This window comes from Acanthopagrus latus, chromosome 7, assembly GCF_904848185.1.
Source record: "Acanthopagrus latus isolate v.2019 chromosome 7, fAcaLat1.1, whole genome shotgun sequence".
In the NCBI taxonomy this organism is placed as follows: domain Eukaryota; kingdom Metazoa; phylum Chordata; class Actinopteri; order Spariformes; family Sparidae; genus Acanthopagrus; species Acanthopagrus latus.
This window is the reverse complement of record NC_051045.1, coordinates 3,911,652-3,924,823: the sequence shown is the minus strand read 5'-3', so window position 1 is coordinate 3,924,823 and position 13,172 is coordinate 3,911,652. Positions and strand designations below refer to the sequence as shown.

General features: G+C 47.0%; 1 protein-coding gene across 4 annotated transcripts in view; it reads right to left on the bottom strand.

Moving 5' to 3' along the window:
• The window catches only part of plxna2 (plexin A2), a 183,337-nt gene that overhangs the window by 138,998 nt on the left and 31,167 nt on the right, over positions 1 to 13,172 (bottom strand). For all 4 annotated transcript variants that reach the window (XM_037103945.1, XM_037103944.1, XM_037103946.1 and 1 more), the window contains exon 3: positions 9,665 to 9,847. In XM_037103945.1, coding sequence (XP_036959840.1) covers positions 9,665 to 9,847 — 183 coding nt within the window. The remainder of the gene's footprint in view (positions 1 to 9,664; positions 9,848 to 13,172) is intronic.

Sequence of the window (13,172 nt, the reverse complement as noted above, 5' to 3'; positions counted from 1 at the left end):
TCGGTTTCATGACAGCGCGAGGCCGAGACCTGACATACAGCTGTCAAGAGGACGAGATGCTCCGTGTGTGTGTGTGTGTGTGTGTGTGTGTGTGTGTGTGTGTGTGTGTGTGTTAAAGGCGCAGAAGTGAGAGGCAGGTAAAAGGCTGAGCGAGTGGAGATTACCAGTGGCTTGAAATATTATCACATGCTATTAGCACTGTATCACTGTTCATTAAGCTGATGGCTAGCTGGAGTTTCTTGACAGGCCCCGCAGTGAGAGATGAAGAGAGAGAGAGAGTGAGAGAAACAAGGGGAGATGGTCTGTGCACAGAACAGAACGTGGAGAGGAGGAAATTGAAGCAGGAAGGGGAAAAAAAAAATCAGGGGGGAAATGATAAAGGCCTTGATCCTTCACTGCCACCCGTTTTCAGAGGTAAACAGGACAGATGGTGTGTTTAATGTCACTACCGAGGAGGAACATGGCGGATTGGTGCGATTCCTAATTCCTATTGCCATAGCGTCCATAACAAGTGATAACCAGATGACTGCGCAATGTCAAAAAGCATACATCAAGGACTTGATTTGCGCGAGGCCCATAAAAGCGTCCCCTGTAAAACACCGTGTGATCATACAAACACATTAAACAATGCCGTCAGCCGGGCGAGCTCGACTCCGAGGGGCCCTGATAACTGCTGCTGTCTCGTATGAAGTAGGAGACGGAGGAGCAGTAAAGCTGTCTCCCTATCAGACGGAAACATTAGTCGCTGTCACACTTAGTTTGCCGTCGCGCCGACAACAGTTTAGTATATCATCAAAGCCCAAACAATTCTCATTTCTGAGATCTATCGGCGCTGCGCCACTTGAAGGCTCTCGAAAATTGTGGCGCGCATTTGCAAAGTAGATGAGAGGAGTGCCTGCTTTGGTTGCTTGAGTAATCTACAGTCATTATGCATGCCATCAAACACACAAACAACGTTTTTTTTTTCCTTTTTCTTTTTTCTTCCCCCCCTTTTCATTCCGTAACTGCTTCTAATGAGGACGATCATTATGATGCATGTAAAATGGGGAAAATTCATTAGGAAAACTTCAGAAAGAGTTTCTGCACAAGTTTACAAAGTAACACTCTACTTGAACTCCCCCTCTGTCCTTCCTATCCTCCCCCCCTCCCCCCCCTTTTTTTTTTTATCTAATTTTGGACCACTCTAAGAGCCCAGCAGTAATGAATTGGCTAATCACAGTTATCTGGCCCGTTCAAGTGCTTTGTAAAGCAAATCAATAAAGCTTGGCTCTGAGCCAGCCATCCACTTTGACTGACGTTGCTCGCTAATCTATTTGTGGTTTTTTTTTTGTCCTAAAAGATGTTTACTCGTTCTCTCTCTCGTCCGTCTCTTTTTCTCTCTCCGTGTACTTCAGCAAGGTCAGCAGGGAAAATTAAAGAAGAAGGAGAAAAAAAAAAACTCACAGAGCGCGCCAGCTGGCAACTCGGAGGACAAAAGTCAAGCACTGCGCACTTAAAGCTCATTTGACATCCAGAGAAATTCTCTCTTTGATTGGTAACTGCTGGGAGTCTGAGCCTTATACCTCGGGCAAGAAAAGAAAATATAACAAGGCCTACACACACGCACTTCTGTTTCCACAGTAACAGATCAATAACAGCGACGCCACAACTGATAAGAATTTTCTATGAATTTCAAATGTCCTCCCCGCGGTGCCTACTTTGGCTGCGGACTAAAGAGGAATATTGATAAGCTGAGAGGGCGCTGCCTCCCAACGCAGCTCCCTCGCACCATGTTTTGGACTCGTCCTTCTTGTGTCTGTTTTTAATGACACGTAACGCACTTGTTTGCCAGGATGCGTGGGCTAATGCTGCCGTATTCAGAAGAACTGGAGAGGGCCACTTCTTCCTAAGAGGAACGTTTGGGGGAAGAAAAAAAGAAAATCCTGCCTGATTTTCTCTCGTTTAATACTTTTGCCTAACCAGGAAGACATGGATTTGGGCAGTGAGTGGCGTTTGATGTGGCTTCCCGCTCCTAATGGCACCGCCGCTCCCAACACTGGTAAAAAAAAACAAAAAACACACGGTCCTTCGCCACAGGCATGGTGCGACTCCAAGGCTCAGTGTGTGAGCAACAGCGTAAGATCTCTCTCCTCTTTTCTCCCCTCTTACGCCCCAAAAGACTTCCAAACATGCGAAAAATGTTCGTGTGCAAAGTAAATAATTCTGCCACCCCTTCAATTTGTCGCCCAATCAGCGAGATAATATGCTGAAAAAGAAAAAGGGTGAAAAAAAAACCAAAACTGGATTACAGCAGAGCTCTTTCTGCATGGAGGAGTCTCTGGTGGAAAGTGCCTCTAATCAACAATGGGTTAATTAATCTCACTCATTAAGTTAAGTCCAATTATGGGACACACTCAACAGGGTAATTTGTTTCCCACAAAAAAGAGAGAAGGCACTGCCAATACCAAATCTAATAAATAAAATCAAGTTGCCTGCGAAAGAAAAGGAAAAAAAAAATAAGTAATTTGTTGATGAATTAATGAAAAAGTCGCGCACAACATATTTACGGACATATGTGATTCTGTCTTTTGGGGATTCGACTTCGATGACGTGTGCGCACACAATGCTGCATATCTCCCGGCTAAATTAGGCCTACATGTACAAAATCCATCCGTAGTAAAAAATCAGTGCACTGTATGAGCGTTTGTCTCTTGTTGTTAGATAATGAAAAAACACCTCCTTCGAGACACTGGCAGAGAAAAGAGCAAGCAATTAGAGGGAGAGAATGGAGAGGGAGAGACCGAGAGAGGAGAGAGAGAGAGAGAGAGAGAAAGCAACAGAGAGCTGTTTGAATGTGATTAATGAGATCACTGCAGGGTAGGCTGTGTCACTGTAATAGTCTGAGCGGGGAGGAGAAGGAGAGAAAAAAGGCTGAGTGAGAGACTGAGACGGAGAGAGGGATGGGAAGAAAGAGAAGAAGCGGAGGGAGAAGACGACTGACCTGGGAGCCGACGTTTAACTCGCCGCTATGAGGAGAAAGAGGGAATGAGACACGGCGACTGACGGACAGAGAGAGTAAATCAGGGAGACTGAGAAGGAAGAAACAGATATAAAGCTGGGATGAATGGAACAGCGGGGGCTCTCAGTCTTCCCCCGGCCCTTTAACAGTGAAGGGTTTAGAGAAGCCTGGACCAGGTCTGGCAGATAGAGTGGCTCGTACTCTGAAGACAGCCATGAAAGACACAAGCCTGCTGCTGCTGCTGCTGTCGCCGGCCGGCCTCTTTATCTGGCTCGAGGTTAAGAACTGAGCAGGAGGGGGGTCAAGTGGAGGCCAGGTTTCTGAAAGGTCACGCAGACGTCCTACTAGTCCACAGCTCAATGAACAAGACGGTCGTTAGCTAGACTATAGACGGTTTGGGTAATTAAACACCTACGGCGAGCACGTCGACCGAAAGCACAAAACGCTGTCATTCTTTCAGACTAAAAATACCACAGAAGTGTAAATGTGCACCGCCTCAGTGAAGTGAAAATAACATTTACTATAAAAAGCTGTTTTCTGAAACATAAAACGGAGGCTCAGCTGAAGCCCTTAATGGATATTCAGTGGAGATCAGCCCACCTGCTGATCAGACGGTATTCCCCACGCAGCAGCAGATTAAAAAAAAAAAAAAAAAGCCTTCAGAAAGCGCTTCACAGAACTGTTGGATTACATCTATCGGTCATCCCGCCCTGCTGTCGAGGTGAGACGGAGCGCTGACAGTCTCTCTGGGAGCTGACCTGCACAGACGCCTTGAGGTCTCAGTAATAGCAGAAAACATAATTCATCTCCCTCCAAATAGTTCTGCTTCTGTTGTCTGTTTGAGCATCTGTGAGGAGCGCTGCAGGTTGTGTTGGGAGGGAAAAATGTTATTTTACTTGCAAAAGTACTTCCTGCCAGCTACGCCTGGCTCCCAGCTGTTGCCGGTGGGCAAACTAAATCTGTATTACTTAGTTTAACATGATTAAAAAAGATTGCAGGCAATCTAGCAGGCGGAGTCCTAAAGACGGCTGTAACAGACACATACTGGCAGATGTTATTTCGACTGAAATGGGGCTTTTGTCGCCGTGCCACTCGTCAATTTGTCATTTTGCTAAGTTTGACACGTGAGTCGCCGCCTTGGTAAACAGGTGTATCGAGTGCGGTCTTCATTTAATTTTAAACAAACAAGGCCGACGAGGAAAAAGACATAGGCGGAACAAAAGGATGCAATTATTTGTTCTGTTTGGGATTAATTGGACCACACCATTCACTCTGAAACAAAGTGATCCAATGGTTATTATAGAAGGCATTCAGTGAGAAATAACAATTTGCGAGCATGATGATTGGAAACCAATTCCACCTGGTGGCAATTGTGACGAGGCTTTTCACTTGTAATTGTATTTCTTTTCATGTCGGCTCAAGGTTAATGCATGCCGTGCGGGGACAATGCTGATGTTGAATGAAGCCATTAAAATGATTAATTCTTTGCGTTTTTTAGCTTTGTTTACTCTCGGTCCCACGAGAAAGCGCTAATGACCAACAGCAATTAACGACTAAAAGTTGGTAATGCAGTGAAGTAAACAGGGTTCATGTCCATGTCACACTTTGTATTGGTGACAGGATCCCTCGGTTCTGTCGTCAGAGGCATTTGTGGAGACATCATGCTTGATTCTTGTAGGAGCCTCTCTCCCCGTCCGTCCCCGTGGCTCTCCGTCTGTCCATCTTTGTGTCTCTCAATCTCTGTCATTTCCCACCTGTCGTCCTCTCTCTTCCTCCATCCTGTCGTTCTCAGCTTCCTCCAACGTTACCGTGCTGACACTCAACGCGGGCGGTAAACATGGAGTGACTACTAAGCAGGATACTTCAACATAAAAGTTATTAAAGAGAAGGCCGAGCCGGGTCGCTCCAAAACTGAAACCCTGAACACGTTAAGCTGGTGAGCAGCTTCTGGGCTGACAGCAGAAGCTCTCAGATCACATTTCCTCAGATGGCGACCAATCCAAGGACCGACTGCGATGCTCATTGGGGACAAACACAACAGAAAGCGGTAAGAGAGCAGTTGGAGGAGGGGGAGGTTGACCACTTGTCCACCAGGACCCTGTAGGAGCAGCTGCATGCATTTACAAGCCTTTCAAGTCTCCGCCACTTTATGCCCTGTGATCAGCTGCTACCCTCAGCAACTCTCCAGTGCCGTCTGCAAAAACACACGCGTCTTTGTTGGTATTCAGGCCAGAGAGGAAGCCAGGTGAGCCGGCCGCGCACCCTCTGCTCCTTCAGCCGGTTCAACGGGACTTGTCCGGTTAAACACCTGAGCCACCCTTTCAAGTTGTCCCCCCTTCAGCTGCCAGGGGCTTCATCCAAACCAATTCCTGATTATTCATCAGGGCGTGATGAGAAGAATTAATTAGGCCGAAAGCGGCGCATCATCAAGAGCCGGAAGACATTTGCTTCATCCATGGTTTACTGCTGATACAACCGACTACTAATCAACCCCTGACTTCCATTAAACACCAACATCCACCACCGTCGTCTGTGGTTTCAAATTAAAGGAAACAAAGCATGCAGCACCACTCAAAATATTGGGGAAGAACTACTGGATAAAAACAGCTATTTCTAAAATATAGATATAGTTTCTTGTCAGGGTTTCATGACTCAATTACATATTTTATTTATTCATAAATTATCCTTGGTAGACCCGAGTATCTCTGCTGAATGCAGCACACAGGAGATGATGCCATCTGGGAATGCATCTCTTTGGTCTCCGGTTCAGCAGCTCTTAACCCCGGCCTGCTCCGTACGGCACAACTGGGATGGAAGATGTTCGTTCTCACTGTCTGCGAATTGACTCTGATTAGCAGGGGAATCCTGAATGCGCCTCTGCTGAGCTTGCTCTAACCTCCCCATTCATCTATTGCTGGGATGTCTTTCAACATCCAATTTTACATGTGCTGCCGTGCCCTCCATCTCCATCGATATCAAAGGCAGCGCTCCCCGCAGCTCCTCTCCTCCTTAATGCCGCCGTTGCTTCCCACCAATCCCAGTCCGTCCCCGCGTGGGATATGTCTGTGCTTAAGCACAAAGTGAACCACACACAGCCAATTCCAATTTAGATGATGCAATTCTTGGGTAATGTGTATCCAGAATAAACCGCACAGAGATCACATATCTCTTTAATTTGACCCGCAGAGCCCTGTAGCACTCTATTTGGTCTCCGGGTACATAAGAGCGATAACGTCCGTGATGGAGCCTGGTGCGTACAATACACAGCCTGGGCATCAATGTATATCTAGGTCTGGAATTTAAATAGGACATTAAGTCATGGGCAGGACGAGATGTTCACTGGAACACCCTCTGAAGTCTAAAAGTCTAGTTGTGCTCCCATTCGGCCCCGACTGGAACTGGTTTCACTGTAGCTCGAAAGAAAAAAGGAGCTCTGGATATTGATTGCTCCAAGCATCTTTCTGCTGAGGTGAACATCTGCTGCCCTCCACAATCAATCACTGCCTCCAGGGGTGCCACCCAGAAGTCCACAGCCAGGTTCTAAAAAAGCCTCATGACACTCTGGCTCCACATTCATCATGTAACCCTTGTATAATTGTAGTAGCTTTCACTCTTGGTTGGTTTGAAATGAGAAAACTGCACCTATAGATTTGTTTGTTTGATCCGACATCACACTAAAACGTAAAAAAACGTAGCGTAAGCACTTCACAACCTGCACACCTGATACTGTATGAGGCTCACAACTGCACAGCTATTGTTTCCTCTGTATGTACATGCATTCTCCCCACCTCAGGAGCTGCTTTATCCCCCACCCTCTTAACCCCTCTTCCTCAATCAATCCTCTACTAAAGCCGGCCCACAAGCAGCTGTATCCGCAAACACTATCCCTCCTGCTTTGCCATGCTCCGGCAAAGCCCAGGAAACAGCAGCATATACAGGAGCTGGTCTGCAGGGAGAGCGAGAGGGGGAGAAAGGGATGGAGGAGCAGGATTGAATGGGGGAAGCGGGAGATGGAGGGCAGAGGAGGGAGGGATTCTTTGGGAAGGGAGCCAATCCAATTACAGGCAGCGGTGCAGCCCTGGTTTCTTTGGCGGCACTAAATTCACATTTCAACGGTCTCTTCCTCCCTCCCCTCGCACCTTCCTCCTTCTCCTCCTATCTCTGCCTCGTCCTGCTTCTCCTTTTCTTATTTCCTCTCATCGTGGATCACCCCCTCCCTCCCCTCCCTTTGCCAATCCGTCTATCTTTTGGGTCGCATAAAAAGAGGCAAAGGTATCGAACTGTATCGCCAGCGGAGCATCTTGTCACCCCTATAGCTGCGTCATGCTCAGATGTGAAGGAAGCCTGCAGCACCACACAACTCTGCAGGAGCTTATCAGCCTTCTGCAGAGAGGCTGCAGCCAGGGCACGTCAGGTCAGCCTTACCCCTCGGCCCTCCCTGTGACACCTGAGGGAGTCCAGGGATAACACTCTCCATGGAAAAATATCCTTGTTAGAGCCCCACTGAAATGCAGGTAGACACCTAAACAATGAGATCAGGCAAAGCAGCCCTCTGCCTCCCACTGTCATGCAGCGTTATTGTTTATTCATTGCCTATTAAAAAAGTAATGCTTTCTTTTTTTTTTTTTCCAGACTGCTACAGCGGGTGAGCTTACTGTGGTCATTCTCTCTCTCATGCACATTAAGCGGACAGTCAGCACTTGCTGTATCATGTGTCTGTATGCAAATCGCGGCGGGGCCCTTTTGTCCAATAACATACCTGCACGCAAACAAACACTGGTGGCAGCTCCTGTAACCATTACATGGCTTCAAACAAATCAGGTTCAGATGGAGTTCAAGACTGGAGGTGGAAACTTGGAAACAGTCAGCAGCCTCAGCTTGGAGCTCCACGCGGAGAGAAATATTCCATTTTTCATTGCTCTCAACACTGATGATTCTTTCATACCTTCAAAATACATCATGTCGAGAGTTACTGTCTGTCTTTTTCTGGGTACAGTCAAGGTGTTTAGTCTGCCAGCAAACTAAAATGCTCTCTCTTATCTTGGCCACCCCATATTGAGAGACTGATAATTTATTAGGATAACAAAAAATAAGCTGATACTCATTAACAATGAAGTTTTATAATGTTTTCTGTTGGTGCAAGTGGTGCTGCTACCTTATTCTGTTGCCATGAGGCTTAATCTCTGTGCTTGAGCGCTCTGCAAGGTTTTTTTATTTTTTGCTGCTCTGGCCAACAGACCGTGGTACCCATTCTCTTGGTACCCCTCTCACATCCTGGTTAATTCCACCCCCGTGTTAGCGTTACTGTGGTTACAGTCATGGCCCCTCTGAGGAGTGAGCCCATGAACACAGCAGCACGCAAGGCTATTTTGCATGGATCTGAAGGCAGGCGGCGGCTGCAGAGACGAGTGTGGAAGGAAGCAGGGAGATAAACACGACGTGCAAGCAACGGCAGCACAGTGGGGAAAACACTCCATTCCGTCTCATCTAATTCAACCAAGTTGAAAAGGGTGCTAAATTATTAAACAGCTCAAACACGGTATTACATCGAATGAATATTCTCCCCTACCGCAGCCCGATTGGTGTATTGATTTAATTATGAATAGATGAAGACCCAAAATAACCAAGGCCAGCGCCATTTGTGTTGCACCGCCGGGCTTGAAATAACAAAGAACTTGCCAAAGAGAGGTATCAAAATTGGTTTTAGCCACATTCTCTTTTTCTTTTTGCAACATTTTCCACTGAGCCTCATGCAGCTGTTGGTAGGGGGAGGGACGGTTGTACGAGCCAGCTATGGCCCTGTGACACACTCCTGCTGTCACTCAAACCGGCTCCCCCATGCGACAAGGAGCCAAGTGAATACTGACAAATCCTCCAACCAGCTGTCTAATTGTAGCTCAGAAAGAACCATCAGAATGCAAGACAACTATTGTGGAACAGCGCGCCCACACAAACACATATTTATCTACATCCAGGCGCAACATTTACACATTCGATGTATAGTCTACGCATCAGCTCTCTGGAGTGAAGAGAAAACGCTGCAACAGCTGCTGCAAATTGATCAGACACTTCTGATTGACAATCTGACACCTCGTATCATCCGAGCCCAGAGCACAGCACTCCCTTTCCTCACTGTTATTCCCTGTCAAAAAATAAATCTCAGCTAATACTGTGTTTCCTGCAGCTGGGGTGTGTGAAATCTATCATTATTAACTGGCCACTAGCCTTTAACCCTCAACGGCGTCTGTGGTCTCTAACCAAGACCAGGAGGTTTAGTGCATGGGTCTGCTCTCTCCTTTACCTCTCAGTGGGCAACAGGCAAAAAGGTGCCTATTAAAATTAATGGGCCGGCGCAGGTTATTCAACACTGCGACACTGGAGCTCACTTAACAAGGAGCTGGTAATGACCACTACAGTGAGCTAGCCGTCGCCATTACCTCTCTCCGACGCTTTGACAGCAGGAATTAAATATTAAGGAGATAAGTTTCACTGTGACCATGATCCATCTGCATGGAAATAAGACCACTTCACAGTGTCTGTACCCCGAGGACCACTGGTCGGCCTGAGTCCTTATGTATCACAGTGATGGAGCGGGCAGAAATCTCCAGCAACGGGCCTTTAAGTGCCGGGTGAGAAGAGAAAAAAAAAGGAGTCTTCTGCACTCACCTTCTTTAAACGTCCACTCTTGGTGCCAACAAAGGCAACACAGTAGCCATTGTAGACGTAGGAGGTGACAGAAGTCATGCGGTCACGAGTCTCAGTGTAGAGAGTGTGACCGGTCACCAGCTGAGAACCGCCGAGAGGCTGGTTGATGTCCAGACCGCAGAAAGAGTCGTCGATGGGCACGGGCTGCAGACAGAGAGAGTGAAACAACAGTTAGAGCGTGAAGAGAAAAAACTTTTTTTTTAAAAACATCAAAAGAAAAGAGGTGATCATGAGTATGAGACAAACGTGTCACATTAAACATAGAAAAACCTCGACATGAAATGCTCTGTATGAGGTGGAGCGACAAAAATACCTCAGAGGGGAGACAGACTTGGAGAATAAGACATTAGCAGAGCGGAGAGGCTGAGACGCAGAGTATTATAAAAGCAGACAGCTCAGTAAGGAGGAAAGATGAAGGTGACGGAGTGAGACAGGTGGAGAGAGCGACGGCCAAAGTTGTGGAAGCGGCGGCGTTGTCGGAGAGTGTCGGAAGGCGGAAATGAGGGGGTGAGAGAGGTGAGCCAGCAGGAGTGAGCGAGGTCAGAGCGAGGTGGAGGTGTGCGGCGGTCTCTCCGAGCCAGACAAACGTTTGCCTTTCTGTTCCACTTGGCAGACATGTTTCAGCTCCGCCTGACTGAGCTCCACCTTGCTCTCACCGTGGCTCATTACCCTGGCCTATCATCACACCTCTGCAGGAAGACACGGGCTGCATGATAACCATGTGCACCAGCAAACACACTGCACGATAACCGCGCAACCCTGAAATATGTATGTAAGAGAGGAGGCTGCAATAATCTGTATTTACCCATTCATTAGCAAATGATCACTACCATGAAGGCCCAGTCCCAATACACGCCTCGCCTTCACCACTTAGCTCTTCCCCTTCGTTTGGGTGATCGCACCTGAGACTCGGTGGCTAAATATCTCACTAGCTAACATGACATTGTTATAACTGACTTTCTGACATAATTCAACGTCGCAGTCAATCCATTTGATGCCTGAAATCTACCTAAATTCAAGCAACAAAGTTCAGGTGTGAACTCAGTTGCTCCCCAGTGGAACACGATGAGAGCCCATGAATGACAGCAGCGCTACAGTCCATCATGTTAACTGTGACACATTGCTTATTTAAAAAAAAAATAAACAACTTAACTTTTGTTATTCTCAACTTTAACATCGAATTGACAAACTAAAGAAGAATTTCAGCTGAGTGAAACTGGAGAAAAGATGATAGAAGCGACAGTTCAAGCAGCCCACGTACAGGAACAAAAAATGTGTCTCTCAACACTAGAGGGCTTTTAATTTGAAAGGGACACCAGAAAGGGAAACAGCCCTAATGCATTTTGATAGGAGGACGTTTCAATCACCACCCCTTGTAACTCTGTTAGGAGTTGGGGAAGAAATTGAAAATGGGATTGAGTCACAGTCAGCTGGACTTCAATTTTGAGGAAATTCTGGGTGTGATTTTACAATATATCTCCCAAGAACCGCTCAGAGCGAAGACTCCCTCCTGCAGTCTTTGTCGAATAAGACAGGAGGAGGTGGCGACCGAGGAGCGCGACAGTGGCCTTTCTGGTGTCGAATCAGGTCAGCTGAGACAGTCGGAGTGGCAGTGGCCTCAAAGTGCCATGTGGAGTAAGTGAGATGGCCGGGCAGGCGGAGGCCCAGCGCTCCTCCCATGTATACATCCTATACTCTCCTGCTCCCAAACTGAAGATATATATATATCCTCCGACTTCTTCACCCTCGACTAATTAATTCTCTTTCTGTCACTATACCTTCCTCTCGTCTGTCTCCTCTCTGTCTTCGTCCCTGTCAGGATGCTATAAGCAGACTGCACTGAGTGACATTTCCCACTCTGGGAGGCAGCTCAGCCGCTCTACACACCACGGCTGTAAAAACCTTTCAGTGCTACGGAGATTTTCACGAGCGGAGTAAAAGCAATAATGCTGACAGGGAATAATCGCCTCCGCTCTCATGGACACGCCCCTCACTTTATGGCGCTTCCTTTTATTCCCTTTGCTTAAAATAGCACTGTAGTGCTAAGGCGGCGGGGGGGGATGAGGTACTCCACTGCAGTGTTTAAACAAGAAGAAAAAAAAAAAAAACAGGCATGCTTGCATTGGTATATTCTGCCATTGTTAAATACAATGCACCACACATGACTGTTTTAAAAATCTGAGAATGAGGTGGGAAAACAAGACGAGAACAGCCTTAAGGTCCAGACTTTGGCGTATCGATAGCACCTCCCCTCAAATGCAAGCAGCTATTCAACACATGGTCTGTTGGGCTCCAGAGCACTTTGGTTCTGATTATATCTGGATTGTTTAGATGATGTGTACACTTAGCAGACTTGGCAGCCGAAGCCAAATCCCCCCGGCCTCTGTGCGGTTGAGTTTTCTTCTTGCACCTTGTTGCAGTTTTTTTTCTTTTTGGTTTTCCCCCTGCCTTATCGCAGATCTCGAGAAGAAATGTAGATTTGCCGCATCTCAGTCTGTTTCATACAAATAACACTGGTTATCTTTAGCAGCACTGCGCACAGGCAAAAATAGCACCCGAACCCAGAGCGATTAATCCGTATCGAATAACTCACAATACAGTAAAAACATTTAATCTGCGCTGAGGAACAGTTGGTCTGCTTCAACGGCAGTTCACGTTAACTTGTTAAACAATACGATTAATTGTTCCATTTGATGTGGAACGTGATCGCGGGATGAATTAGATGTGACAGGATATCTCAGAGTTTCCCTCCCAAAGGGGGTGTATCAGCGTTATCAATACCAGCTCCCCTTTGCTCTCATGAGTGGTTAATTAGTCGGTGGGGCATGAGCGAAAACACAAGACACGGGATGATACTGTAAGCCAGAGAAAGACACACACAGACAGCCTGATAGAGAAAGAATCCCATCATGGCTCTCCTCCTCGGGAGTGACTACAGAGGATGGTGTGAATCTCCAGATGGCAGGAGGCTGGACGGCTGGGTGATAAATCTTTGATTGGCTGCTGTGTCTGAATCCCCTGGCTCAGCCTCAGTTCCACTCCCAGCGTTAGCCTTGGCCTGCATGTAAGCGTATACACACACACACACACAGCGAAACGTCTGCGAGAAGGGAATGCGAGCTGGGGGTATAATTAAGGTTCTCCGCTTTAAGCTCACTGACTGACCTGCTGTTAGCGACAGACCAGATGAAGGAAGCAGGACTGCATGTGCAATTTACTCCGAGATCGAGCAAGGTGCCGTTAAGAGTTAAGAAAAAAAATACAGTCTCTGATGTTGGTCTGACCTTGACCCACCTCATACTTGATGGATCTTAGACATGGGTTCCTCTAAAAAGAAAAAGAAAAATACCGCATGTAGTCATGAATGGACACATCTGTTTAAGTAAAACAAGATGTGAAACATGTGAGCGCATTAAAGCAGCCGCCACACTGCTTGAGTAGGGGATTTAACAGCAAGCAGCCAATGTTA